The sequence below is a fragment of the Melozone crissalis genome, unplaced genomic scaffold (genome assembly GCF_028551555.1).
Source record: "Melozone crissalis strain CALT ecotype California unplaced genomic scaffold, PUWL_Pcris_2 ptg000107l_1, whole genome shotgun sequence".
Taxonomy (NCBI): domain Eukaryota; kingdom Metazoa; phylum Chordata; class Aves; order Passeriformes; family Passerellidae; genus Melozone; species Melozone crissalis.
Window position 1 is genome coordinate 1,204,359 of NW_026535884.1, and position 22,930 is coordinate 1,227,288.

Below are 22,930 nucleotides of genomic sequence, written 5' to 3' on the forward strand. Positions count from 1 at the left end.
CACCAGGGCCCCTTTTCAACCCTGAAACTTCACTCACAGGTCACACAGACCCCCACAGGCAAGTGAGAGGGACAAGTGAGGGGGTGTCCTGCATGGTACAGATGTCTTCTACTGACCCTTGTCCCCTGTAGATGGCTGTGGTTCACTACAGCAATGCCAGGGGCTTGAAAAGACAAATAGGGATGAGCTTCCCTGCACTACAGAGCAGATTAAAGAGGTCTGTGGGCTGTTCTGGCAGCCTGTGAGTCACCAGCTGGAAAGATTCCTGTAAGGAGAGGAGGAAAAAGACCCTGCCTCCTCCTCCCAGCTCTGTACCTTGTGCTGTGCACCTCTAGCAGAACAGAGGCTGTGGATGCTGGCAGAGAGGTGACTCATGAGGAGTCTGTGGGTGTGCTGTGGCTGTGGGATGTACCCTCCATCTGTCTCCAAGCCAGGCTGCAGAGGAGCTGTCCAGGAGCCATGCAGGGAACAAGCAAAGGATTGAGTCCATCTGCTCCAGTAACAGTTCTGCTACCAAAACAGGGAAGAGCACAGTTTCTGATCTTTCTGGTACAAACTCTAGGGGAACTGGGTTTTGGGAATAGATAGGCTGTGTCTCTTAGTCAGAACTAACTGAGTGCCTCCATCTCTGCATCCCTTGCACCATCTGATGGCAGAGGTACCAGGTCACAGCAGAGCCAGGACTCCTCTTCCATGGGCATTGCTTAGTTATTGTGCTTCCAAGGGTAATGGAGAAAATATTGTCCCAGTAAGAGTAGGAAGAGCATCCAGCAGTGGGAGTGTTGATCAGGATGCTGTTGGCTGGGGGTGCTGTAGTTCAGGTCGGTCATGGGGGCAGTAACACAAGCAGTGGGATGTGAGTCTTTGCAATCCAGGTTTCCCTTGCTCTCTGGAAGGCAGCAGCAGTCAGCACTGCTCTGATGAAGGACAGGCTGACTCCCAGTTTCCCTGTTACACACTAGATCCCGTGCCTTGCCAAGACAATCAAGCAGGACCTCACAAGAGTGGCGCTGCTTTCTCCTGCAGGATCCCTGGAGCTGGCCATGACCCACCCCGAGTTCTACTGGTATGTGGATGAGGGCCTGTCTGCTGAGAACAAGAAGAGCTCCCTGCTGAGGAGCGAGATCCTCTTTGGGGCCCCACTGCCCAACTACTACTCGGTGGAGGATCGCTGGGAGGAGCAGCGCCGCAAGTTCCAGAACTTTGTCATCACCTACGTGGCCATGCTGGCCAAGCAGTCCACGAGGTGAGGAGGGGTGGGCAGGGCAGGTGGGAGTGCACAAGGGCAGGGAAGGGCGCAGGATGGAACAGACCTTTCAGGGAAAAAGCTCTGCTATTGTGTTTGCAAGGTTCACAGACGATGGAAAGAATGGTGCATCTGACTCCATGTTCTCACAAAGCTAATTTCTATTCTATTCTATTCTATTCTATTCTGTTCTGTTCTGTTCTGTTCTATTCTATTCTATTCTATTCTATTCTATTCTGCTGCTATAGTAGTCTCCTCAAACTAGGTCTAATAAGCTTTTGGAGGTCTATAACACACCCAAGATAGCTCAGCTACTCTTGGAGGCATAAAATCAGCAGGAAGGCTTCTGTTGCCAGTGTTAGAAACAAAAAGGTTTAATAAAAGGCAAAATAACAAACAGAGAAAAACCAAGCCAGGTGCCAGAGGTTTTTGTTCCTGGTAAAACACCTTACAAAAGCGATTGGTTTCTTTGTTCACTTCCTTTTTTAAAGGAAGTAAATTGCCTAGGTGGGACTTTTTGGCTTCTGTTTAATTAGCTATCTTTAAGTTTAAAGTGAAGTACCTTATGATTATGAAGTCGCTTTTTCACTTAATTGAGAAGAGAAATTTTTGGGCTTTTTTTCTTTTTGAAGAGACAAAAGAGGGTTTTGTCACTCTGTCAACAAGAGGCAAACTCCTATACTAAACTGTACTATAGAATACAGAAAGGATACTTACAGAAGGCTAAAAAGATAATAATGAAAACTTGTGACTCCTTCCAGAGCCTTGACCCAGCTTAGCTCTGATTGGCCAATAAGTCAAAACAATTCACATGAAACCAATGAAAAAATCACCTGTTGGATAAACAGTGTCCAAAGCAGCAAAACACAGGAACACAGGAGAAGCAAATCAGATAATTATTGTTTTCTTTTTTCTCTAAGGCTTCTCAGCTTCCCAGAAGCAAAATCCTGGGCAAGGGGATTTTCCAGAAAATATGATGGTGACAGCTCTGCCTTAAAGTTCGCACCAGGGCAGAAGTGCCTATTCTATTCTATTCTATTCTATTCTATTCTATTCTATTCTATTCTATTCCTATTTCTATTTCTATTTCTATTTCCATTTCTATTCTCTGATAGCCATGTTCCATTTGGCTTCACTGGGAAGGCACCAGGCATGGAAGGCTTGACATGCTAGCTTGGACTGCTGGTCAGACAGTGGCCATGGCATAATGTTCCAGATGAAAAAGCATCTCCACAGAAACTGGGCTCAGCCACAGAGCTGTGAATGATGGTGGGGAGTAAGTGGCAGAAAATTACTCATATGCTCCCCTTTACTGCCATTTCCACATGCCAGAGACACCAACAGAGACAATGAAAAGGGGACAAAGTTTGAATACACTGTCTCTCTTTCCACTGAGTTCTTGTCTGGCACAGAATATTTTGCTTCTGTCTTACAAATCCAGTTCCACTAGCTCAAACAGAACTGTCTTCCTGCTCTGAATTTGGCCACTACTGGTCTGGTGCAGGGGATGAAAGTCTTCACTCAAGGCTGCTCAACCTGTGGATCCAATTCTGCTTTTTGTACAGAGAGGTGGGGAAGGGAGGTTCAAGGCAGGATAAGTTTCAGGAAGTGCAGGCTTTTTTTCACTGCCAAGTCTTGGTTGAACAGAGCTTTTCTCAGTTCTTGTGAGATATAGAGATGATAAAATAGAGATAGAAGAGCATCCCAGTACTCAGGCAGCTGACAGAAGGCTGTGTGCCCGTCTCTCTGCCTTCTTAGACTCCAGCTTTCTACTGCCCTGAGTCTTGGTGCTTCCTAGAATGAAGGGATGCTGATCTTCAAAAGCAGGTTGGAGTGCAGGCACCCACAGAGCATTCTCGGCAATGGGCTGGGAAAGCAGACTGTGATTCTGACAAGCCAAAAAGGAATTGAGGCCAAGGCTCAGTTCCAAAGCTCAGATCCCTGATAGCTTCCTATGGTGCAGCATTGTTGTAGTCCTGGTTAAATTATGTTGGGTTATTTTTGCTCTGAGCCTGCTTCCAGAGGCAGAACCTGGTAAATCATATAATTTCTGATTAATCTCTCCCTCTGCCTGCATCCACAGTGCTAATATAATAAGCAGTGATTAGGATTCCAGATGGAATTGGCTTTAAAGGCTCCAGGAACTGTCTATTAGTGCCTAAGACCCACCATGCAGTGGAGGAATATTAAAAATATCAGACCTGCTCTTTATTTTTCTCCTTCCCTGTACGAATTTCACCTCCAGCAGCAACTTTGTTCAACCTGCTCTCACTGCTCTGTTTTCTCAGAGAACTGCCAGGTTATTAGAGCAGTGACCTCCTTTGGTTCTGGAGGAGATGCTGTGCTTTGAACCACCTGGCTCTGCTCCTTTTGTGCTCAGCTATTCCTCTTCTCTTGCATCTCCCCACCCCAGCAAAGTCCAGGTGCTGTACGGAGGGACAGATTTGTTTGACTATGAAGTGAGGAGGACTTTCAACAATGACATGTTGCTGGCCTTCATCAGCAGTAGCTGCATAGCTGTCTTGGTCTACATCCTCACCTCCTGCTCAGGTACGCTGGGCTCACAGCTGCCCTGTTCTAACACAAATCCAAATGTGCCAAATGTCCCTCTGTGTCAAGGCTGAGGAGGGACTCTGATGCCCTGGCACCAGTGTGGCTGTGGGGCACAGCAGCATGCAGAAGGGCAAGTCTGATTCTCCAGAGCAGAGATTTATGGGCAGAGTGAGTGTGATGGTGCTCACAGGGGTCTTTGGATGGGGGAAGAGATGAGGATCTGACTCCATGTTTCAGAAGGCTTGATTTATTATTTTATGATATATATTACATTAAAACTATACTAAAAGAATAGAAGAAAAGGTTCTTAGAAGGCTGGCTAAGCTAAGAATAGAAAGGAATGAATGATAACAAAGGTCTGTGGCTCGGACACTTTGTCCAAGTCAGCTGGGCTGTGATTGGCCATTAATTCTAAACATCCACATGAGACCAATCACAGATGCCCCTGTTGCATTCCACAGCAGCAGATAACCATTATTTACATTTTGTTCCTGAGGCCTCTCAGCTTCTCAGGAAGAAAAAATCCCAAGGAAAAGATTTTTATAAAAAGATGTCTGTGACAGGTGAGGGAAAGACTCACAGGAGATCAGGAATAAGATGCAAATGCCCATCTTGGTAACGCTGGCATAAATTTGATGTAATTTTTTGCATGAGCCTTGTGGGAAGGAGTCTGCAGGCAGTACTCCCTGAACTGTTCTCTGTCACCAACACAATCATGGGAGCCACTATCCCAACAGGGCAGATGGGAGGTGTTTGTTATGCTGGGGGTGGCCAGAGATATTATTTTTTCCATGTTTCTTTTCTACTGCAGTGTTTCTGTCATTCTTTGGCATTGCCAGCATTGGGCTGAGCTGCCTGGTGGCTCTGTTCCTGTACCACGTCGTGTTTGGGATCCAGTATCTGGGTATCCTCAATGGTGTGGCTGCCTTTGTCATCGTGGGGATTGGTAAGCTCATCTTTACCCAAAGCCTGTGCTTCACCTGCCTTGCCCTCTGTCTGTAGGAGAGAGGAAGGTGATGGTGGAAAATCCAGATTGAATTTTCAGGCCCTTTTTCTGCTACCTGTAAATTTAATATTTGCAGTTCAAATATCAAGGGGTGTGAAAAACGCCAATCACTTGTTTTTAAAATTTTAAAAGTTTAATAGTAATAAAATGGTTATAAAAATAGTAATACAATTAGAGTAATAATAATTTGGACAACTTGAATTTGGACAATATGAGACAATAAAGAGTTATGAACAGTCCAGGTACCTTTTCCTGGGCAGCACGAGCCTGAAAAGGACCCACATTAACAGAGGATTAACCCTTAAATGCAACAGCCTGTTGCATTTTCATACACCTCATGCATGATGCATAAATTCCATTCAAACACAGGATTCTGTCTAGTCAGTGTCAACTTCTTCCTCTGAATCCTGACAGCACCTTTGAGGCAGGAAGAAGTTCATTTCTCCTGATAATGGAGCAACAATGACATGACATAAATTCTTTTTCTCTGAAAGATTCAGGTGTCCTGTGGCTGCTATCTCGCTGCGAGTCCTTTCTTTAAAAAAAGTATCTTACATAACATAGTTTCTATTTTAACATTTTTTATAACCTAAAACTATATTTAACACAGTACTTAAGAGAATTAATCCAGCATTACTTTCTAACACAACACATACAATATTCACTTTAATATTGGCGAAAAGCCAATCATAAAACACATGCATTTTTCACGGGGGGGAAATCAGATATTTTTAGCAGGTGTCACCTCTGTGAGCAGAGTACCAGTATCCCTGCTGTCTTTTTCCAGGAGTTGATGATGTCTTTGTTTTCATCAACACCTACCGCCAAGCCACGCACCTCAAGGACCTGCGGCTGCGCATGATCCACACCGTGCAGACAGCAGGGAAAGCCACCTTCTTCACCTCCCTGACCACAGCTGCAGCATATGCTGCCAACATCTTCTCTCAGGTACCCTGCGCCTTTGGAATTTGGGGTTTCAGTGTCTGCCAAAGGGCCTGGTTGATCAGGAGCCTGCCAGCACCATCTGTCCTCTCCTTCCGCGCAGTGGGCTGCCACACTGCTTCTCACAGGGCTGTCTCTTATTTGCTGTAAGGTAGTGGGTTATCCAAGGAAATACCTCTGTGCTGGTCTGTAGCTGGACAAGGTAAATCTAGCCATAGCAGAAATCCAATTTGGTTAGCCTGGTTCATTCTGGAAAAGAATTAAAACAAGTCCCTGGGTGAGCAATCATTGGTTAGATTGAAACTCAAACAGAGATCTGTCGAAACAGGTCAACCCCCATGGCAGGGAGGAATGATGAGGAGGACTCCATCTTATCAGAAGGCTAATTAATTACTTTATTATACTATATTATTCTATATTATACTATATTATTCTATATTATATTACCTTACATCTAAACTGAATCTGCCATGCACTCCACTGCACAGAATCTCATCAGTGACAGTCCTGACACACACACGCACCTGGCCCTGATAAGCCAAGGAAACAAAACCCCATCACTTTGGGTAAACAATCGCCATATTGCATCCTACTTTTGCACAAACACAGGCACAGCAAATGATAAGAATTGTTTTTCATTTATCTGAGGTTCAGAGAATGTGAAACCCAGAAATATTCTTGGGAAGAATTGTGCCTTGCTTTTCTCTGTGAAGAGAAAGGTGGCGACAGAGATCTCATCCAGTCATGTTCCTTCTGGAATGCAGACATACCACTGGTCAAGGAGCTGGGGTGGTGTTCAGACCCAGACCCGTCAGTTGTCTAACCCTGGGGGTTTTAAACCCCCTGTATAAAGAGGCTTACATAATAAACCATTGCTGTTGTCACATGGATCTCTGAGAGTTTGTGTTGTCTCTGTCTCCAGCCAACAACCCCATGTGCCACGGATCAAACAGGCTCTGTTTCAGTGCTTTACCTAGCAGGTTTGCTGATTTTCATGGCTGAGGTCAGCATGTGTTATTCTCAGGTTCCTCTAGACATCTCTTCCTTGCCTGCTGTCTCTTCAGCAGTCCTTCCCCAGTTGATCCCTGTCACTGATGGTGGAGACAGGAATGTGATGTTGTGATGACACATTGCAAAATTCATGTGGCAACAGCCAACCTTTGTTGAAGTGAACCCTCTTTTATAGGGGCTTTGAATTTCCTGTGCTTACAGAGAGAATTGGACAAAGGTCTTTACTCTACCCAGCTAACTGGCCAATGAAGTAGGTGCATTCCTGATTCAAAGGGATTGGATGGGGTCCCCTTGTTTAAATTTAAATTTAGCCTATCAGTATTGTGTCCAGGGGCTTGTGTACTTCAATTCCCTAACAAGCTAAGCTGGTCAAGTAAGTGTCTGTCACGGCCAAATTATTTGTGTAGCTATAGATAGACAAGCTGTAGCCTTTACAAATCCCAATCCCATGTTCTCTCTCTTCATGTAGATCCCAGCTGTGCATGACTTTGGACTCTTCATGTCCCTGATTGTGTCCTGCTGCTGGGTAGCTGTGCTCTTCACCATGCCAGCTGCTCTTGGAATATGGACCCTCTATGTGTCCCCATTGGAGAGCTCCTGCCAAGCCAGGTGAGCCCTGGAGCCTGTGGGTGGGAAGTTGTGGAATTTGCAGGCAAAAGGAGGTTTGCAAATTCCTTCCCTGCCATCTCAGTTTATCCTCATTCCCCTCAGGCAGCTTGGCTTTGGCTCTGACTGAAGGGAAATTTAAGTTCTGCCATTCCAGATCCGAGCAAAATGGAAGGGTCAAGTCCCAGTCTCGTTCTGTCTCAGTCAGTTCTCTTGGTTGAATGCCATGGAGTGAGTATTGGACCATTTGTTTCCTCTGAGCACTTAATGACAGCTAAACCTTCAAGAGGTGGAGATGCAAGGCAGACAGGTCCCCGCTGCTCCTGCCTGTGAGCAGGATGTGGAAATTTGTGTTGGAAACTCAGCACATTTCCTTTTCCCCTGCTCTTCAGCACTGCAGGTGACCTGGAATGATTTTATTCATTAGCAGGGAGATGAACTGCTGAAACTGTCATCTCTCAGCACCCAATGTCCACAGCTCAGCCCTGCTCTGTGTATGCAGCCCAGCCCCTGCCCTCTCAGCACGTGGAATTTGCTCCATGCAGCTCCTCTTGTCTTTCCAAACAATTGAAGCAGGTTGTTCCTGTGCTCCTTGCCACTGAAGGAGCCCACTGGTAACTCCTCACAGGGTATGTGGCTTTAAACTCTTGCCTTTGTCTCCTTTCCTGCTTCAATCCAGCTGCAGTCAGAAGTGCACCAGAAAGAGTGCCTTGCACCTGGCTGAGGATCTCTTCATTGCCCCAGCAGCCCACTCCAGAGCAGGCAGAGAGACCCTTCCCTACCTGGATGATGACATCCCACTGCTCAGCGTGGAGGAGGAGCCTGGTGAGTGTTCTCTGCTGTTTGTGCCTTTGGGGGGATCACACTGCCCTCTTCATCCTGCAGTTCCCCTACCCCTGACACTGGTTCTTGCTTCAGGTTTCTGAATTGTGAGCTGGAGATGGTGTCATCATGGGAAGGTGTAGGAGTCAGGACTCAATATTCTTTATAAGTTTGCTTTGAGATCTTTATTGGGTGTCAATGCATGCTTTCTTAACTAATTTGCTAATTCTCTTGGGTCCGCTGTGGTCTGCTTTGTCTGGAATCACTGATTGTGACATGGAAATAGCCACTAAACATTTAATCCATAACACCAGGACAGCTCACCATGGAGTAAAGTTTTCCCCTCTTCCCTGCCATTTGGAGCACTGTATTTGGAAAGCAGGAGAAAGAATCAGCCCCCCAGAGCAGCTCTTTCATCATGGTATGAAGAGGGCAGTGACTTGCCTGAGATCACATAAGCAATCTAGAAAAAAAAAACCACAGAAATTCCCTATCTGTTGTTAGCAGGAGATAATCCTTCCAGCCCAAGAAAAAGGTGCTTACAGGGTCGTGCTCTCTTGTACTTGGCTTTTAAAACTCCCTGGAATCTCTTCCATACAGCCTATAAGAATCACTACGTTACCACACTGTGTTACATTTTAAACTCTAAAAACTCCTCTTTGAGCCCCTTCTGCCAAGCTGTAGGGTCTGCTCTGACCCCTGGGCCTGTCTGCAAGCAGAGGGTGTTGTTTAATCCAATTCAGCCAGCCACACCATTGTTTTCCCATGGTTCAGTAACTAAAGGATCTCAAAGCTTGCTTTCATTTCAGTCTCGCTTATAGTTTCCATATTCTCAAAATTTTTTGCCAGGCAATCCTATTTATAAGGCTTTCCTGTTTCATCTTCCCCAACACACAGCAAGTGCCCTCTTCTCACACATAGAGAAGGGGGCATTTCCCTTGGCATCCCTGATCTGGAGAGAAGAGAATCAGGGAGGAGCCAGGCTGCAGTCAGGAACAGGTCAGCTGTGTGTAATTAGCAGTAAGAATATTTAGTGGGGCAGGGACAAATTTTGCTTGGCCCAAGAAGCTTGCAGTGTCTCTGGGACCTTATGGACAGTGTTTGTGAGGTTTGGAAGAGCAGGGAATATCCTGCAGCATAGATTTGGACTGAGATATGGATTTACATGTGTAGCTGTTGCATGGCAGTGACTTGACAAAGATGCTTCTTAAAACATCTTGGACCTTGGATCTTAAGACCTCTGCTGGGGTCTTACTCCATCTTTTTAGCTTGACTGAATTGTACAGCACCTTGCACAAGATTTGATGAAGGAGAGCAGAGAGCTCTGGGAGACACTCATGCCACTGAGACTGCTTTTGATTTCTCTCTGTTCTAGTCTCCCTGGAAATGGGGGATGTCCCCTTGGTGTCTGTGATGTCAGAAAATCTGCAGCTCTCTGCAGAGAAGAGCAGCCAGGGTCACTTGATAACTCACCTGCAGGAGCTGCTGGAGCACTGGGTGCTGTGGTCTGCAGTGAAGAGCAGATGGGTGATTGTGGGTAAGCAAGGAGGGGAGTTGAATCTGCATGGATTTTAGAGGGTTTGACATTTCAATCAGTCTCCAAGCCTTGATTATTAGTCACAAGAGCTGGGAAAAGGGGCATGGTAAATGTCTTCTAACACAGTGGGACAGTGCTCCCTGAACAGTCAGTCCATAAGGGGGCTCACCTACAATGTTCAAATATCTCATTGGACATTGGATGGAAAGGAGGCACACGTTGGGAATTGGATGGTTGAGTTGCCTGTAGGAGTGGAGTATTTAGAAAAGTATTTCCTGTTTTAGCCATGAACTACCTGAGTGTTTCTTCAGGAGCAATCCCTTCACAGACCATGAAAACTGACTATTTTTACTCATAAGTGCTGGTGTCACCCCTTTCTTCTCACTCAGATCCCAAGTGGCAATTCCTGATGGAATTTTTTCCAGGCATCGGGCTTATTACAAGAAAGCCCTGTGTGCTTTAGTGGCTGTTCTTTTCCCAGCTGAAAATACCATCTTTTGTTGTCTCTACCACATTGCTGCTCTCTGAGCATGTCTGAAGTGCACGTAGGGTCCCATGCTTACCCAGATTTCCCCCTGCAGGGCTCTTTCTCCTGGTTTTGCTGCTGTCCATATTCTTTGCCAGCCGCCTCCACCCAGCCAGCCGTGCTCCAGTCCTGTTCCGGCCAGACACCAACATCCAGGTGCTGCTGGATCTGAAATACAACCTGAGTGCTGAGGGGATCTCCTGCATCACCTGCTCAGGTAAGAGCACTGCTTCCCAAACCACAGTGGGTGCAGTCCAGCCTGGCCTAAGCCCTGGGCTGGAAGAGCTGAAATGTGAGGCAGACACCTAGAATGTTCAAAAACCTTATTGGATGGACCCTGTGGAAAGGAGGCTCACGTTGGGAATAGGATGGTTGAGTTGCCTGTAGGAGTGGAGTATTTAGATAGATTTAGATTCGTATTTAGATATTACATAGATTTAAATATTAGATTACTATTTAGATATAAATATAAAGTATTTCCTGCTTTAGCCATGAACTACCTGAATATTTCTTCTGGAGCAACCCCTTCACAGACCATGAAAATTGACTGATTTTTACTCATAAGTGCTGGTCTCATGTTGTGATGGTGTTCACAGGGGTTTTCGAGTGAGGGAAGAGACGAGAATGTTGACTCTATGTTTAGAAGGCTTGATTTATTATTTTATGATATAGATTACATTAAAACTATACTAAAAAGAATAGAAGGAAAAGTTTCATCTCAGAAGGCTAGCTAAGCTAAGAATGGAAAGGAATTAATAATAAAGATTTGTGTCTCGGACAGAGAGTCCAAGCTAACTGGGCCGTGGTTGGCCATTAATTGTAAACATCCAAGATGGGCCAGTCACAGATGCACCTGTTGCATTCCACAGCAGCAGATAATCATTGTTTACATTTTGTTGCTGAAGCTTCTCAGCTTCTCAGCAGGGAAAATCCTAATGAAAGGATTTTCATGAAAAGATGTCTGCGACATCATGTCAGTGCCCAGCCCAGAGACCGTGGCACTGCGTTGCCTGCTCAGGGTTTGGTATTCAGTGGCTGAGTCTGTGATGTGCACAGCCCTGGTACCTCTTTTCTCATGCCATTCACTCCTTCCTCCCTGACTAACCTTGTGGGACAGGTTTGTTTCAGGAAAAGCCCCACAGTTTGCAGAACAACATCCGAACTTCCTTGGAAAAAAAGAAGAGGGGCTCGGGTTCACCTTGGGGAAGCAAAGGCAGCATGAGTGATGCAGGGCAGCAAGGTGAGTGGAGCTTGATGACTCTGGGCACTTTTGCATCCAGGGCCCAAGGATCCACTGGGGTACAAACTAAACCACTTTCTCTCTGAATAGCTGATGGGGAATAATTCTCTTCAGAGCCTGCCCCAGGGAGCCCTAGGTTGGTGCTGGATGGATGGTGTGACTGTGTTCACAGGGGTTTGAGGATGAGGGAAGAGAAGGATCTGACTCCATGTTTCAGAAGGCTTGATTTATTATTTTATTATATATAATCTATTAAAACTATACTAAAAGAATAGAAGAAAGGATTTCATCAGAAGGCTGGCTAAGAATAGAAAAGGAAGGAATGATAAAGGCTTGTGGCTCAGACTTTGTCTGAGCCAGCTGACTGTGATTGGCCATTAATTAGAATTAACTCTATGAGACCAATCACAGATGCACCTGTTGCATTCCACAGCAGCAGATAATCAATGTTTACATTTTGTTCCTGAGGCCTCTGAGCTTCTCAGGAGGAAAAATCCTAAGGAAAGGATTTTTCTTAAAAGATGCCTGTGACAGTATGGGGCATCTTTAGAATCGCCCTTTCCCTGAACACCTACTGCTCTCTAGGACATGGTCCTGTAACCCAGGTGGCAGTATCATCTAGTGTCCTATCTCTCTGATCTGAGAACAGGGCTAGGAGCTCCAAGCTTTACATCCCAGTCCTGTTCACAACCTTGCTGGCAGGTCACGAGGAGAGTAAATTCAGTTTGCAGGGGATTTTGAGGATAAAAGAGTTATTGGGCCAGCTCCCAAGATGACATGAATCAATAAGCCATCAGGAATTACTGCAGCTCAGGATGTATTTGTGATAGCCTTTGAAAGATGTACTGTGCTGGGAGAAGGCAGAGGCTGAGCTGACAGCAAACCATAAGATCCCTCCTTTGGCTGCATCTGTAGGATTTGCTGGTTGAGAAGTACCACCAAAGCAAACCTCATGCCCTCTGTTTTCCTCAGAGCTGCAGGGGACTGTGTATATCTCCAAGTCCAGGAGCAAGGGAAGACCAGCTATCTACAGATTCTCACTCAACGCCAGTGTCCCTGCGCCCTGGCAGATGGTGTCACCAGGAGATGGGGAGGTGCCTTCATTCCAGGTAAGTCACTCCAGGATGCTGCACCCCTCTAGCAAGAGGGCAGCACTCAGCAGGTGAGCACAAGAGCCTCCTCCTGTCTCTCCATGGGGTCCTGTGTAGCTTTGGGTGACATTTCCAGAGCACTGCAGTAGGGTAGATAACACAGAAGGCATCATGCTTGGCATCATCCAAGATGATGCCTTGGAGTGCATCAAGACTTCACCTGTTGCTGTTGAGAGGTGATGTCAGTGATGAGAGCAAAGCTGTGGGTGTCACTAGGGCAGATGTCCCTGAGCCTGGGCAGAGCAGCCACCATTTAGCCTTGGTGTTTATACCATTTATACCACTGGGAATTAAGGGGACTGTCACACACTGGCCATCACTGGGAAGGGGCAGGCTGGGGGCTGACTGTGCCTGCCCTGCTCATTCCATGTGGCTGTGCCAGTGCTCAGGGAGGAAGGGAGAGTGTGATGCTAATGTGCAAGAGGCTGCAACCCTGTGGAGTTAAGTGTCTGTTTTCATTAATCCATTGCTTAGGTGTATAGAGTGCCTTTCGGTAACTTCACCAGGAAGCTGACAGCTTGTGTGTCCACAGTAGGGCTGCTTAAGCAGATGAGCCCCAGGAAGTGGATGATGACCACCTTGTCCTGTGACACCAAGAGGGGCTGGAAGTTCGATTTCAGTTTCTACGTGGCCTCCAAGGAGCAGCAGCGCACACGGTAACCTTCCAAACCCCCTTGGGACAGGGCAACAGGAACAGCAGAGCTGAGAGGCTGATCTGAGATTCCTGATGCTACTCCTGCCCTCAATCAGTGACACCCATGGCTCTAGAATTTGCCTTGCTGCATGTATGCCCCATCTCTGCAGTCACTTTGCAAGCCCATAGCATCATTAACATGATGCTTGAGATCATTAACAAAAGGCTTGAGAGGCTGTGAGTGAGCTTCGAGTGGCAAAAAGATGTTCCTGATCTGGTTCTTGCCCTTACCCACCTGAACTCTTGGGCTGAATGGGCAGCACAGAATATACAATGGATATATATATATATACAAGTCTGTAGATGTTCACCTCTCCCATTGCTTCTGTCCCTGAAAATATCTGTTGCCATGTAATGCTTTGTTGGATGTTTCATTTTCTCTCCCTCTGTTCCCCCATAACAAACTCTCTTTGCTGCACAGGAAACTGTATTTTGCCCAGTCCCACAAGCCCCCTTACCACGGCCGAGTGTGTGTGGCACCTCCAGGCTGTCTGCTCAGCTCCAGCCCAGATGGACCCACCAAAGGCATCCTCTATGTCCCCAGTGAAAAAGGTGAGCTGGTGAGGCCCTGCTCAAACATGCCAAGATCCAGAGAATCAGACCTTTTCTCGCCTTCTAATATAACTGTCATGGTTTGAGGCTGGCACAATATATTCTCCCTAGTGTCTGCTGTGAGATGTGACCAGAAATAGCGCAAAGCAGGCTCCAGTTAGGAATAAAGGAAAAAAACTTTATTAACTTGCAATATGAAAAAAAAAAAAAAGGAACACACAGAACTCAGAATGAAAGCCTTCCAAAAACATTCCTCCTTCTCCCAGTTTCCAACACAACACAGTGAGACAAAACTTCGGATTCTCAATCAAGATACCACCCCTCAGATAATCTACTCTCAGTTCATCACCACCCTGCAGATAATCAACCCTTCCTTATCAAACCAGGACACAAACTGTAGGAATGTGCTCTTTGTTGACAGAGTGACAAATCTTTTGTCTCCTTAAAGGAAAGAAGTCTAAAAGTTTCTCTCTTTGATTAAGTGAAAAGACACCTCATAGGACTCAGGAAACTTCACCTCAAACTTAGGATAGCTAATTAGGCAGAAGCTAAAAAGTCTGGCTTGGGCAATAACTAGAAAAAGGAGTAAACAAAGAAACTATTGGTTTTTGTAAAGTGTTTTACCACAAGCAAGAAGATCTGGCACCTGGCTGTTGCGGCGTGATGTCGGTATTTGATTCCAATACCTGGCTCAGTTTTTCTGTTTGCTATTTTGCCTTTTATTAAACCTTTTTGTTTCCAACCAACACTGCAGTAGAAGCCATCCTGCTAATTATTGTGCCTCCATAGGTAGCTGAGCTGTTAGGTGTGTTATAGACCTCCTAGAGCTCATTAGACCTAGCTCGAAGAAGTTACTATAACAACTAACCAGCCTTTACTCTCTATTTGACAGCAGCACCCAAAGCAAAGCTGTCAGCCACATCTGGATTTAACCCCTGCATGAACACAGGCTGTGGGAAGCCAGCAGTGAGGCCGCTAGTGGACACTGGAGCCATGGTGTTTGTGGTGTTTGGGATCAGAGGCGTGAACCGCACCAGGCGCCAGGACAACCACGTCCTTGGAGACATGGTACTCGTGGTGATGTGTTTGTGTGCCCCAAAATACACCCAAAATACATGAAGGGAGGAATGAGGAATCTGACTCCATGTTCTCAGAAGGCTGATTTATTATTTTATGATACCACATTATATGAAAGAACAGAGAAAGGATACTTACACAATGCTAAAAAGATAATAATGAAAATTTGTGACTCCTTCCGGAGTCCCAACACAGCTTGGCACTGATTTGCCATTGGGTGAAAACAACTCACACCAGAATCCAATGAAACAATCACCTGTGGGTAAACAATCTCCAAACACATTCCACATGTGAGCACAACACAGGAGAGGAAAATGAGATAAGAGTTGTTTTCCTTTTCTCTGAGGCTTCCCTTCGCCCAGGATTTTTCTCCTGGGAAGCTGAGATTTTTCCAGAGAATGTAAATGCCACACTCATGGTCTGGCATGCTGGGGGCTGGCAAGTGAGAGGCAGGCTTTCTGGATGGTGTTTAGTTAATACCCACAGCCCAGGGTGGTCCAGCAGTCTGCACAGATGGAAGGGCAGGGGCTGTAGCATTGGGATGAGCCAGTACAGTTCTGTTTTAGCAAATTGACAAAATAATGGAGATCAGAAAGTCCTTATTGAAAAAATACTTCAGACTTTTCAGAAAATCCCTCTGAGTGCAATACATAGCCTTCTAATTTTGAGTCTAAACCTGGCTTTCTTGAGGATTTTCAAAACAAACCCATCTTGAGCACAGTATAAAATTGCACTACACATTCAAGACTGTGGGAACTGATATTTTTCTATAATATATATCTTGTTATGAAGTATTAACAAAAAATAAAAATCAGTTACTCTAGGGAAAGCCGCTAAATGTGACAGCTTATCTGTGAGATCTCATACCTTGACACATGACAGTCATTCCCTAGAAAAATTACGCTTAGCTTGGCTGCTGCACTTCAGCTTTCTGCTGTTCTTCCTGCTCTGTGGTTTTGGGGGTGCTGTGCAGAATCAGCCTTTTCCTGTTCCCTCTGCAGGGGCAGTGAGAAATGCAGGCAGAGGGGCAGGCAGGAAGCTGCAGTGCCAGTTGCTGTGTGCATGTCTCACGTGTGGTGCTCTTGTCATTGTGTCTCCTTGTGAAAGGGCAGTGTTATCTACGATGACAGCTTTGACCTCTTCAAAGAGATTGGCAACCTGTGCCGCCTCTGCAAAGCCATTGCCAGCAACTCTGAGCTGGTGAAGCCCGGAGGGGCTCAGTGCCTGCCCTCGGGTAGGTTAGACAACTCCTCTGCAGCCCTGCCTGTGCTTGCTTGGGGGTCCTCAGCAGCAGACAGAAAGGGTGACTGCTTCTTGCTGTCTCCTTTTCTTCCCAAGGCAGCCTGACCCTTCTAGAACGTGTCATTGGTTGTGCTTTTTGGGACAGAAAGAAGGAAAGAAAGGTGGTCTCTTTAATGCCAAGGCACTGGGTTTATTCTTTGGGAGTTAATCCAGAAAAATAAGAAAAGAATTGTGTTTGTTCTTTCTAGTCATGTTCTTTCTAGTTCTTTCTAGTCATAGTCTCCTTTTCTTCCCAAGGCAGCCTGACCCTTCTAGAACGTGTCATTGGTTGTGCTTTTTGGCACAGAAAGAAAAAAATAAAGAAAGATGGTCTCTTTAATGCCAAAGACACTGGGTATATTATTGGGGAGTTAATCCAGAAAGATAAGAACAGGATTGCATTTGTTCTTTCTAGTCATGGGTATTGCTTGAGATACAGTCTTTTGATTCAGTAAATATCCTCTCAGTAGCTCCTGAATAGCAATGATCTCACACCTGATCTCATTGCAGTGAGGTTACTCACTGTCCCTGTGGCTTGGCACACCTGACCAGTGACCAGGGACCATCTCTCCCAACTTCAGAGGTCACAAGCTCGTGGAGCTGAGCCTGGGAACTGTATATTGGCTTCAGGCTAAAAGCCAACTTCATGCCTGGAGCAAATCCCTGCCAGGCCAGGCAGACAGCCCCTCAGCACCTGCTCTTTGTGCTGCTTCCTGACAGCTGGGGACAAACAGCAGTGTCACTGTCCTGTCCCATGCTGGTGACAGTGTCCTTTCAAGCTACAGCAGCTGGGAGCTGTGCTGCTGAGACCTCAAGGGTTTTGGCAAAGCAGAGTGGCAAGGGGAAGCAGCTGTGGACAAATGGGTCCTGTGATTCTCTTGGGGCTCTCATTTTGGGTTGTTGGTTGGGGTGTTTTTCATCTCTTTGCTCCAATGTGCTTCCTTTCCCCATTCTGCCCTCCATCTCTTGCTCTTTCTCTCTCTCCAGGTTACAGCATCTCCTCCTTCCTGCAGATGTTGCACCCGGAGTGCAAGAATATCCCTGAGCCCAACCTGCTGCCAGGACAGCTCTCTCATGGGGCAGTGGGGGTGAAGGATGGCAAGGTGCAGTGGATCTCCATGGCCTTTGAGTCGGTGAGCACGTGGGAACATTGTCATTCTGCTGACAGCTTCATCTTGTGACTTCTGGGGCTTTAGCTCTGCTTCTTCTGCACTGGCCACTTCCATTTGCAGACATCATTTAGTGTTTATTAGCATTGTTGCAGACAGATGCCTGCACTCACTGACAAGTTGGTAGAAGTGGCTGCTCACACCACAATTAGCTCAGGCAAAAAGCTGGTGGCAGGTTTGCCCAAATGCCACTGCCAGTCCCAAATGTCCCAAATGCAGCATACGTGGATAGTATTATGCTCTCTAAACATAGCAGGGCTGAGATTAGGTGGGTTCAGTGGATGGCTAGGCCTAGGCTGCTTGGGGTGAAGGCGGAGTAGAAGCTTAGGTGGAGGTAGGACATAAAGAAAGTTATAGGGCGAGAGCTATAATTTGTTGAGTTGAAATCAACCATCTTGGTTAGACAAGCTTTCTGTTATTCTGCTCATTCTAATCTGCCTTGGATTCATTTGTACACCAGCCCTAAGGTAAGGAGCAAGATAAGTGTGGAGGTTCAGGTTAAGATGGTGGAAGGGGATTGGTAGGGCCACTTCCATTTGCAGACATCATTTAGTGTTTATTAGCATTTGTTGCAGACAGAAGCCTGCACTCACTCACAAGTTGGTAGAAGTGGCTGCTCACCCACAATTAGCTCAGGCAAAAAGCTGGTGGCAGATTTGCCCAAATGCCACTGCCTGGGGCTGCCACTTGAGCTGGTTGTTCTGCCCTTCCCCTTGCCATGCATTATATTAAAGAATACTATACTATACTAAAGAATACAGAAGGGATACTTACAGAATGCTAAAAAGCCAATAATGAAAACTTGTGACTCTTTCCAGAGTCCCCACACAGCCTGCCCAAAGAGCAGGCCATGAGTGATGTGTTTATCTTGTTGCAGACAACCTACAAGGGGAAATCATCCTTCCAGACATATGCTGACTACCTGAAGTGGGAGACATTCCTGCAGCAGCAGCTCCAGCTCTTCCCAGAGGGCTCTGCTCTCCGGCACGGCTTCCAGACCTGTGAGCACTGGAAGCAGATTTTCATGGAGATTATAGGCAAGTGACTGCCGTGTTTCTGTCCCTGGGGAACCCATGCTCTCTGACACATCCTCACAGCACACTCCATCCCATAGGGTGGGCATGGGTTATATCTGCAGTCCTTTGCTATTGCTGGGCAAACTCCTAAAGCCTGAATGTGTACTGTCAAAATTAGGCAAAGCCCAAGGAAATAGGGAAGGGAAGGGACTCAGCCTTGCTGGTGTGAGATTCAAGAATCCAATCACTCTCGGAGTTTCTGTGGTCAGGATGACCCCAAGATGTGTCAGAGAGTCTCTTTTCCCAGCCCAGCAGCCGAAGAAGGAGCCAGGATTCTTCTGTTCTGGTTTTCAAGGCTGTTTATTTTTTGCTTATCTGTTCCATTCTTTGACCTGCTCAGATCTGTCCAGCAGGTTGCTTTGTGGCACACTGACCACCCTTGGGGTGCTGTTAGCTTTTTATATTAAGAACTACATGTACTCTATTTACAATAATTTTCCAACACCTATCACCTATGTTAGACAGTCTGTCTCTACTCTAAACCAATCCAAAAGTGCCACCATCGCAGCAGAAGATGGAGGACAAGAACAAGAAGGAGAAGGAGATGACACACCCAGATTCCTCCATCTTGCCTCCTGAACCCCCATTCTATAAACCCCAAAATTCTACTTTTTCACCCCATGATAAATTCACTATCCTTCTATTCAAACTCTTGTGGCTTCTAACTCCTCACACAAAGTTGGTAATTGTTTCCATAGGTTAAAATGGAAGGCACAGGGGTCTTGGGCTCCATGCCAAGGTCTCTGAGCCCCCTGCCAGGGGCTCAAGCCGTCCAGGGCAGCCAGAGGGATGTCCTGGGTTCAGACAAATCACCTTCTTTCCACTTTCATTCTCCCCCTCCTGTCTTCCCCAGTGTGAGTCCCTGCCTGCCTTGTTGCCAGCAGGAGCATGGTGCCTTTGCCATGGCAGCTGTCACCTTCCAGGATTCATATCAGCTGGCTGTTTCCTTCCAGGAGTGCAGAGTGCCCTCTATGGCCTTGTCCTCTCGCTGGTCATCTGTGTGGCTGCTGTGGCAGTGTTCACCACACACATCCTCCTCCTGCTGCCAGTGCTGCTCAGCATCCTAGGTAAAAACACCAATTCCAGTGTGTCAGGCTTTGCTGGGAAGGATGAAAGTTTGACAAGAAAATCTCACTGATATCTATGCTTGGCAGAAAGATTTTTGAATGTAGAATCTGAAGAAGGAATAGAAATGAAAGCAAGCTTTGATATAGAAGAAAAGAATTGCTGAGCCAGTCTTACTGGGTAACCAAGGAGGCAAAGGGTGTGTTAGTTAGAAGGGGTTTTTATGGCTTAGAGCAAAGGATAAACCCACCTCAAACAAGGAGATGTTTTTACCAAGCAGAAAGATAGCACAGGCAAACAAGCCTGCCAGTGTGGCAAGTAGAAGAAAAGATCTCAGAATTTCCCACTGCAAGAAAACTGAAAAACATCTTCTCCAGGGATGGCTTGTGCAGCAGCCCCAGAGTCCTTTATGTGACTGTGTTCACAGAGGTCCGAGGATGAGGGAAGAGATGAGGATCTGACTCCATGTTTCAGAAGGCTGATTTATTATTTTATGATATATATTATATTAAAACTATACTAAAAGAATAGAAGAAAGGATTTCATCAGAAGGCTGGCTAAGAATAGAAAAAGAAAGAATGATAACAAAGGTTTGTGGCTTGGACTCTCTGTCCAAGTCAGCTGACTGTGATTGGCCATTAATTAGAAACAACCACATGAGACCAATCACAGATGCACCTGTTGCATTCCACAGCAGCAGATAACCATTGTTTACATTGTGTTCTTGAGGCCTCTCAGCTTCTCAGGAAGAAAAATCCTAAGGAAAGGGTTGTTCATAAAAGATGTCTGTGACACCTTTACATTTGTCTAACAGCACCTTTCTCCCACAGGGGTTGTGTGCCTGGTGGTGACCATCATGTACTGGTGTGGCTGGGAGATGGGAGCTGTGGAAGCCATCTCCCTCTCCATCCTCGTGGGCTCCTCTGTTGATTACTGCGTGCACCTGGTGGAGGGATACCTGCTGGCAGGGGAGAACCTGCCTCTCCAGCAGGCTGAGGTGAGCTCTGTTCCTCCTACAGCTTTGCATTCATTCTTCCTGTGCCTCCCTGGCACTCAGCTGTGATGCAGGACACATGGCAGGTAAAGGTCAGAGTGCAGTGTGCAGCTATGGCCCCTCAGTTTAGGAAGGATGTTGAGATGCTTGAGCACATCCAGAGGAGGCAACGAGGCTGGAGAGGGGCTGGGAACACAAATCCTGTGAGGAACCACTAAGGGGGCTGGGGGTGTTCAGCCTGGAGAAAAGGAGGCTTAGAGGTGACCTTATTGCTCTCTACACCTTCCTGAAGGGAGGTTGGGGACAGGTGGGGTTGGTCTCTGACAGAACCAGAGGACACAGCCTCCAGCTACATCAGGGAAGGTACAGGTTGGATATTAGGAAAAAATATTTTGCTAAAAGAATAATAAAGTACTGGAATGCTCTTCCCAGGGAGGTGGTAGAACCACCATCTCTGGAAGTGTTTAAAAAAAGCCTGGACATGGCACTTGGTGCTATAGTCTAATTGAAGTGTTAGGGCATAGGTTGGACTCGATGATCTAAGAGGTCTCTTCCAACCTCATCATTCTGTGATTCTGTGATTGTAACCCTATGCTCTTTGCATAGCACTGCACTAAATGTCTGAGTACAGACAGTCTGAGTACAGACTCAAGCAGCCTCTTTGTCCTGCAGTGGGATTCTATCAGCTAAGCCACCTCGCCATGATCTTAGAGGTCCCTTCCAACCTCATTATTCTGTGATTCTGTGACTCTGACCCAATGGCTCTTTGCATAGCACTGCTAAATGTCTGAGCTGCACCCAAACAGCCTCTTTGTCCTGGACTGGCATTCTATCAGCTAAGCCACCCTCTCAAACCCTAAAATACCAATGAACCAACCCCCTGTGCGTGTCACACTAACGCTGCTGTCCCTCCCCAGGACCCCACGGCGTGCCGGCAGTGGAGGACAATGGAAGCCGTGCGCCACGTTGGGGTGGCCATTGTCTCCAGCGCCACCACCACCCTGATTGCCACCGTCCCGCTGTTCTTCTGCATCATTGCCCCCTTTGCCAAGTTTGGGAAGATTGTGGCCCTCAACACGGCGGTGTCCATCCTGTACACGCTGACCGTGAGCACGGCCCTGCTGAGCACCATGGCGCCCGGCACCTTCACGCGCAGCAGCACCTCCTGCCTCAAGGCTCTGCTGGCCGTGCTCCTGGCTGGCCTGCTGGCTCTCTGCATCTGCCTTGCCCTGCTCAAGAGTGGGTTTAAGATCCCCCTCCCCAACGGGACAGCCCTCTAGACCCGATGGGACAGCCCTGTGTGACCCAATGGGACGGCCCTCTAGACGCCAGGCCGAGAGAGCCGCGTCGCTCCTTTTCGTTTTTTCTTTTCTTTTTAAAGAGTATTTTTTGTAAGGAAAACAAAGAGGAAAAAAAAAAAGAGTCCCCTTTTTCATGAAGTTTTTCAATTGCAGATGCACTTTATTTTCTAATGAGTTTTGCTCAAAACTTGTATTTATTTTAGGTAGTGATGGATGGGTGATGGAAAGTGAGGGCTGCCCAGGGAATACCTCAGCCCGTGAATAGGAGAGGAGGAGGTTTCCTTCTCTCAGTTTTCTTTCTGCTTTCTTTTTTTCTTTTCTTTTAATTTATTTTTATCAAACAGGGCTTTCTGGACCCACAAGGCTAAAACGGGAGAATTTGGGAAGGTCATCTGATCCTTTCAAAAACCCTTCCCTCTGTCCTTCCCCTCCCTTGTCCAGGGTCAGCATTGCAAGGATGACTTTTGGGTGATGTCCTGCTCCCACACCAAGCCTGTGCCTCCTTACTTGAGCCTCCAAGAACAGCAGTGAGCTGTTGGACAGGCCTGGGGACAGCATTATCTGGATACTTTGCCAGGCCCTGTACCCATGCCAGACCAGCAGTCTGCACTTTTGAGCGTCACTTTGGGATCCAAACCAGAGCTGTTGGGTGGCACCACCTGCAGTGGCCCTGCTTTCATGCTTCAGAGAGGGTGCTGGGACATAAAGCATTCCCCTTCCTGCTGGGGGAATTTGGGATCTCATGTGTCTGCCAGCAGCCATCAGGAAGCAGTTGGTGCCCTCAGCAGCCTGCCCTCCTCTCCCTCATCCCAGTAGTGAGACCAAGGCAGTTTCAGTGCCCAGTTCCCCCATGTTGCCTCTCCTGGTGGAGAGAAAAGAGAGCCCAGGGGTCCCTGCAAAGCTCTTTGGTCACAGCTCTTGGCTGAGGACAAGGCAGAGCCCATTCCTGGTGGTGTGCACAGCATCCTCTGTGGCATCCTCCTCAGTGGAGACCCACGGGCACCAGAGCTGCAGCTGCTGTCTGCTCTGAGCAGATGGTTGGTATTAAACTAAAATGAAATCACAAACTGCTGCCATTAAC

General features: G+C 46.8%; 1 protein-coding gene across 1 annotated transcript in view; it reads left to right on the forward strand.

Moving 5' to 3' along the window:
• DISP3 (dispatched RND transporter family member 3) overlaps nucleotides 1–22,233 on the forward strand; it is a 41,456-nt gene extending 19,223 nt beyond the window's left edge. The window contains exons 3-21 of the mRNA XM_054292147.1: nucleotides 1,027–1,246; nucleotides 3,660–3,796; nucleotides 4,611–4,745; nucleotides 5,593–5,753; nucleotides 7,228–7,367; nucleotides 8,044–8,189; nucleotides 9,562–9,723; nucleotides 10,305–10,466; nucleotides 11,367–11,489; nucleotides 12,462–12,598; nucleotides 13,115–13,296; nucleotides 13,756–13,886; nucleotides 14,782–14,954; nucleotides 16,071–16,197; nucleotides 17,232–17,377; nucleotides 18,291–18,450; nucleotides 19,443–19,556; nucleotides 20,385–20,551; nucleotides 21,466–22,233. Of these exons, the coding sequence (XP_054148122.1) occupies nucleotides 1,027–1,246; nucleotides 3,660–3,796; nucleotides 4,611–4,745; nucleotides 5,593–5,753; nucleotides 7,228–7,367; nucleotides 8,044–8,189; nucleotides 9,562–9,723; nucleotides 10,305–10,466; nucleotides 11,367–11,489; nucleotides 12,462–12,598; nucleotides 13,115–13,296; nucleotides 13,756–13,886; nucleotides 14,782–14,954; nucleotides 16,071–16,197; nucleotides 17,232–17,377; nucleotides 18,291–18,450; nucleotides 19,443–19,556; nucleotides 20,385–20,551; nucleotides 21,466–21,828 (3,086 nt within the window). The 3' untranslated portion in view covers nucleotides 21,829–22,233. The remainder of the gene's footprint in view (nucleotides 1–1,026; nucleotides 1,247–3,659; nucleotides 3,797–4,610; nucleotides 4,746–5,592; nucleotides 5,754–7,227; nucleotides 7,368–8,043; nucleotides 8,190–9,561; nucleotides 9,724–10,304; nucleotides 10,467–11,366; nucleotides 11,490–12,461; nucleotides 12,599–13,114; nucleotides 13,297–13,755; nucleotides 13,887–14,781; nucleotides 14,955–16,070; nucleotides 16,198–17,231; nucleotides 17,378–18,290; nucleotides 18,451–19,442; nucleotides 19,557–20,384; nucleotides 20,552–21,465) is intronic.
• The last annotated feature ends 697 nt before the right edge of the window (nucleotides 22,234–22,930 follow it).